Below are 6,000 nucleotides of genomic sequence, written 5' to 3' on the forward strand. Positions count from 1 at the left end.
GGGTTTTGAGCATTTATTTCTATTTTTATCTATTGAGCAGATGTTTTCAGAGAACTATCCAGGATGACTCCAAGATCTCTTTCTTGAGTGGTAACAGCTAGTTTAGACCCCATCATTTTGTATGTATAGTTGGGATTAGGTTTTCCAATCTGCATTAATTTGCATTTATCAACATTGGATTTTCACCTGCCATTTTGTGGCCCTGTCATCCAGTTTTGTGAGATCCCTCTGTAACGTTCTGCAGTCTGCTTTGGATTTAACTATTTTGAGTAATTTTTGATCATCTGCAAACTTAGCCACTTCACTGTTTACCCTTTTTCCAGATCATTTACGAATATGTTGAACAGGACTGGTTCCAGTACAGATCCCAAGGGGCCCTGGCCCCCTTACTTTTAAAAGTGGGAAGGTTCTGCCCTCCCACTTTTTACCAGCCATAAGGGCAAGTGACGGGGGGCAGAGGAATGAGTGGAGTGTTGGTGGGGAAGAGGTGGTGCGAGAGCGGGGCTTCGGGGGAAGAAGCGGCAAAGGGGCAGAGGCTTAGGGAGAAAGGGCAGCGCGAGGACAGTGGCTTGGGGAGAAGGGGCAACACAAGGGCTTAGCCTCTCGGGGAGGGGGTGGGGCCATGGTTTGGGTGCCTGTGGCCCCCTCACTTTTACAGAGCTTCCGTCGCTCCTGGACCCTTTATTTATCTTCCTCCATTATGAAAACTGACCCTTTATTCCTACCCTTTGTTTCCTATCTTTTAACCAGTTACTGATCATAAGAACATAAGAACGGCCGTACTGGGTCAGACCAAAGGTCCATCTAGCCCAGTATTCTGTCTACCGACAGTGGCCAATGCCAGGTGCCCCAGAGGGAGTGAACAGAACAGGTAATGATCAAGTGATCTCTCTCCTGCCATCCATCTCCACCCTCTGACAAACAGAAGCTAGGGACACCATTCCATACCCATCCTGGCTAATAGCCATTAATGGACTTAACCTCCATTAATGTATCCAGTTCTCTTTTAAACACTGTTATAGTCCTAGCCTTCACAACCTCCGCAGGCAAGGAGTTCCACAAATTGACTGTGCGCTGTGTGAAGAAGAACTTCCTTTTATTTGTTTTAAACCTGCTGCCCATTAATTTCATTTGGTGGCCCCTAATTCTTATATTATGGGAATAAGTAAATAACTTTTCCTTATCTACTTTCTCCATATCACTCATGATTTTATGTACCTCTATCATATCCCCCCTTAGTCTCCTCTTTTCCAAGCTGAAAAGTCCTAGCCTCTTTAATCTCTTCTCATATGGGACCTGTTCCAAACCCCTAATCATTTTAGTTGCCCTTCTCTGAACCTTTTCTAATGCCAGTATATCTTTTTTGAGATGAGGAGACCACATCTGTACACAGTATTCAAGATGTGGACATACCATCGATTTATATAAGCGCAATAATATATTCTCCGTCTTATTCTCTATCCCCTTTTTAATGATTCCTAACATCCTGTTTGCTTTTTTGACCGCCTCTGCACACTGCATGGACGTCTTCAGAGAACTATCCACGATGACTCCAAGATCTTTTTCGTGATTCGTTGTGGCTAAATTAGCCCCCATCATATTGTATGTATAGTTGGGGTTATTTTTTCCAATATGCATTACTTTACATGATCCATGAGAGGATCTTCCCTGTTATCCCATGACAGCTTTCTTTGCTTAAAAGCCTTTAGTGAGGAACTTTGTCAAAGGCTTTCTGAAAGTCCAAGTACACTTGTCCACATGTTTGTTGACCCCCTCAAAGAATTCTAATAGATTGATAAGGCATAATTTCCCTTTACAAAAGCCACGTTGATGCTTCCCTAACATACCATGATCATCTACGTGTCTGAGAATTCTGTTCTTTACTATGGTTTCAACCAAGTTTCCTGGTACTGATATTAGGCTTACCAGCCTGTAATTGCTAAGTTCACCTCCGGAGCCTTTTTTTTTTTTTAAGTCAGCATTACATTCGCTATCTGCCAGTCATCTGGTAAACAGGCTGATTTAAGCAATAGATCAGATACCACAAATAGTAGTTCTGCAATTTCATATTTGAGTTCCCTCAGAACTCTAGGGTGAATACCATCTCGTCCTGGTGTTACTGTTTAATGTATCAATTTGTTCCCAAACCTCCTCTCTTGACAGCTCAATCTGGGATAGTTCCCTCAGATTTGTCACCTAAAAAGAATGGTTCATATGTGGGAATCTCCCTCACTTTTTTTTTTTGACCCTCTGACTGTTTTTTGTTTTTTGATTTTTAATTTGGTTATACTTATAGTTTGAGCCTCGATTATGGTGTTTTAAAAAAGTTTCCATGCCACTTGCAGACATTTCACTCTTTTGTCTATTCCTTTTAATTTCTGTTTAACTAGTCTCCTTAATTTTGTGTAGTTCCCCTTTTTGAAGTTAAATGTTAATGTGGAGGGTTTCTTTGGCATTTCCCCCCCTACAAGTATGTTAAATTTAATTACATTATGGTCACTGTTACCAAGTGGTTCAGCTATATTCACTTCTTGGAGCAGATTCTGTGCATCACTTTGAACTAAATCAAGAATTGACTCTCCCCTTGTGGGTTCCTAGACTAGTTGCTCCAAGAAGCAGTCATTATTGATATCTAGAAATTTTATCTCTGCATCCCATCATGAGATGACATGTTCCCAGTCAATACGGGGATAGTTGAAATCCCCCATTATTACTAGATTTTCTGTTTTTGTAGCCTCTCTAATCTCCCTGAGCATTTCACAATAACCATCACCATCCTGGTCAGGTGGTTAATAGTATATTCCTAGTGCTATATTCTTATTCAAGCATGGAATTTCTATCCATAGAGATTCTATGGTATAGTTTGATTCATTTAAGATTTTTACTATATTTGATTCCATGCTTTCTTTCACATATAGTGCCACTCCCCCACCAATGCAATCTGCTCTGTAATCATATATATTTTGTACGCTGACATTACAATGTCCCATTGATTAGCATTCTTCCACCAAGTTTCTGATATGCCTATTTATCAATATCCTCATTTAACACCAGGTACTCAAGTTTACCCATCTTAGTATATAGACTTCTTGCATTTGTATACAAGAACTTATAAAATTTGTCAATATTTAGTTGTCTGCCTTCGTGTGATGTAATTGAATGGGACTCTTTTTTGTTTGACTGTTTCTCTTCAGTTCCTACCTGTACTTTATCAACTTCTATCCTCTCCTCTTTACTGGGAGATAGAGTATCCCTTTAATAGATCCTCCCCTACAGGATGTATCTATCCCAGCTGTTTACTTCTCTGCATCTGTCAGCTTTATCCCTACCCTCAGTTTAAAAAGTCCTCTACGATCTTTTTAATTTTACATGCCAGCAATCTGGTTCCATTTTGGTTTAGGTGGAGCCCATCCTTTCTATATAGGCTCCTCCTTTCCCAAAAGGTCCCCCAATTCCTAATAAACCTAAATCTTTCTTCCAAACACTCTCTCATCCTCGTATTGAGACCCTGTTGTTCTGCCTATCTAACTGGCCCTGCGCATGGTACCGGACACATTTCAGAGAATGCTGCCATGGCTGGACTTAATCTCTTACCTTGCAGTCTAAATTTGGCCTCCAGTACCTCTTTTCTACCTTTCCCTATGTCACTGATACCTACATGTATCACAGCCACCGGCTCCTCCCCAGCACTGCACGTAAGTCTGTCTAGATGTCTCGAGAGGTCTGCAACCTTCGCGTCCGGCAGAAAATTCACCATGCAGTTCTCCCGGGCATCACAAACCCAACTATCTATATTTCTAATAATCAAATCCCACATTAATATTACCTGTCTCTTCCTAATAACTGTGGTCCCCTCCCCTGGAGAGATATCCTCAGTGTGAGAGGATACCATGACATCATCTGGAAGGAAGGTCCCAACTCTGGGATCATTTCCCTCTGCTCCAGCTTGATGTTCTCCTTCCCCAAGATGTTCATCCTCCTCAGCAGCACAGAGCCTGTCAAACTGGGGGTGGGATCGCTGTGCTGGGTCCCTGGAAGTCTCATCTATGTACCTCTCTATCTCCCTTAGCTCCACTAGTTCAGTCTCTCTGGTTTCAAGAGCCCATATTGGGTCTCTGAGGGCCATGAGCTCTTTGAGCCAAATGCACATGTATACCACCTGCCCACAAGACAGATAATCGTTCATGTTTCATTCAGAGCAATAAATTGGGTAGGCCTCACTCTGCTGCTGGACTTCTGCCTGCATTCTTTTTACTTTTGCAGGGTTTTGTTTGTTCTTGGGGGGGGGGGGGGAGCATTATTGGCCTAAATTTGGAGAATGTTTATCAGGTGTATCTGGCTCTCACGGACCCTTCAAACTCCCCCACCAAATTCTGTTTGCTGCTCCTCTGGGGGCTTAGCCGGCTTCTTAAACCCCTGTTCTCCCTGAATTAGTCCCACCCCCTTGCCAACCGACCCTAAAGGGGTCAAAGGATGGCAGGCTAGAGCATCCCTAGGAAGCTCTCAGCCTTGCCTAGCAGCATCAAGTATAAAGCGAAACTTCTTGAAGGATTGACCCTGCTCCAGTTAAGTTGTCAATGCCATAAATAAAGAAGTCCTACCTGACACTCAAAGTCACGCCCTTAATGGGAAGGCAAAAGCTTAGATGGAAGTCTCCAGAGGGAAGTGTCAGATCCCAGCTAACACCTTGTTTCCTGGTGCCCCCTGTTCACCACCACCCCTGGCAGGACAATGTAGGTATGTGGGGGGCACTGCTGGGCGCTGGCTGTCCCCGCACTGAGGCAGAGCATAGCCGCCCTCTCCCTATGCCCCCTTCCCTGCCTTGGCCCTGCAGCTGCAGGGCTGCCTCAGCCGGCTGGGGATGGGTGCTGGCAGATGGGGGGGCTGGCTCAGGCATGGGGGTCAGGTTCGGGGGGGCTAAGGTTCTGGCAGGGGGCAGGTTTGGGGGGCTCATTCTGAGAGGGCAAGTTGAGGGGTGCAGGTTCTGGCAGCAGGCAGGTTTGGGGGGCGCAGGTTCTGGCAGGGGGCCGCTTTGGGGGGGTTGGTTCTGAGGGGGCTAGTTGGGGGGCAGGTTTGGGGGGGGCTCAGGTTCTGGCGGGAGGGCAGTTTTGGGGGGCTCAGGTCCTGGCGGGTGGGGGCAGGTCCTGGGGGCTCAGGTTCTGGCGGGTGGGGGCAGGATGGGGGGGCCTCAGTCTCTGGCGGGGGTCCCCCAACCCACCCCGTTACTTACTCCTCGTGGCCCTTGCAGAGGAAGAAGAGCGTCCGCCAGGCCTGCGCGGCGGCCAGCAGCAGCGAGAGCAGCCCGGCGAAGACGCTGAAGCGGCAGGCGGCCGGGGGCCCCCACTCCTGCACGGTGAAGCGCTGCCGCTCCGCCGTCAGGTTGGCGCTGAGCCACATGCCCTCGGTGAAGAGCAGGCAGCGGCCGTGGCAGTCGTTGCTGTTCTCGGACAGCGGCACCACCACCACGAAGCTGCAGAGGAAGGCCAGGAAGTAGCCGACGCACTGGGCGAAGAGCAGGTTGCTCAGCGCCATGGCGGCAGCCGGGCACTGGGGCGGGAGCCTGCCGCAGCCGGCCGGGAGGCGGGGAGCAGGGGGGAGGATGCGCGCTGGGGACCCCTCCTCCGGGCTGAGCGCAGGAGGCCGGGAGCCGCGGCCAGGCTGCGCCACCCAGCTCCGCAGCGAGCCCAGCCTCTTCTCCTAGGCCCCCCCGGGCTCCGGCGCAGCCGCCCCTCCGGCCCGTGTCTGCTCCCCACCCCCGAGACTCCAGGCCTGCAGAGCAGGTGTAGCCGCTCCCCTGGCGCCGCTGGCAGCCGGAGCCGGCCTCCGCCCGGTGCAACGGGGCTGCAACCCCCGGTCTGCACCCAGCCAGCGTAGGGCGCTGAGCCCTGCAGATCCCTCTGGCTGAAAGGAGCCGGTGTCTAGCCCCAGCCTTGTGCGCCTCCAACACCCAGCCCCTGCTGGTCCCAGCCCAGCTGAGCCACCTACACCCAGCCCCTGCCG

At 48.9% G+C, this 6,000-nt stretch overlaps 1 protein-coding gene across 1 annotated transcript in view; it reads right to left on the reverse strand.

The window, feature by feature from the left end:
• The window catches only part of TMEM179 (transmembrane protein 179), a 31,197-nt gene extending 25,464 nt beyond the window's left edge, over positions 1-5,733 (reverse strand). The window contains exon 1 of the mRNA XM_005285813.5: positions 5,231-5,733. Within this exon, the coding sequence (XP_005285870.2) occupies positions 5,231-5,532 (302 nt within the window). The 5' untranslated portion in view covers positions 5,533-5,733. The remainder of the gene's footprint in view (positions 1-5,230) is intronic.
• Positions 5,734-6,000: the final 267 nt, after the last annotated feature.

This window comes from Chrysemys picta, chromosome 4 (genome assembly GCF_011386835.1).
Source record: "Chrysemys picta bellii isolate R12L10 chromosome 4, ASM1138683v2, whole genome shotgun sequence".
NCBI lineage: Eukaryota > Metazoa > Chordata > Testudines > Emydidae > Chrysemys > Chrysemys picta.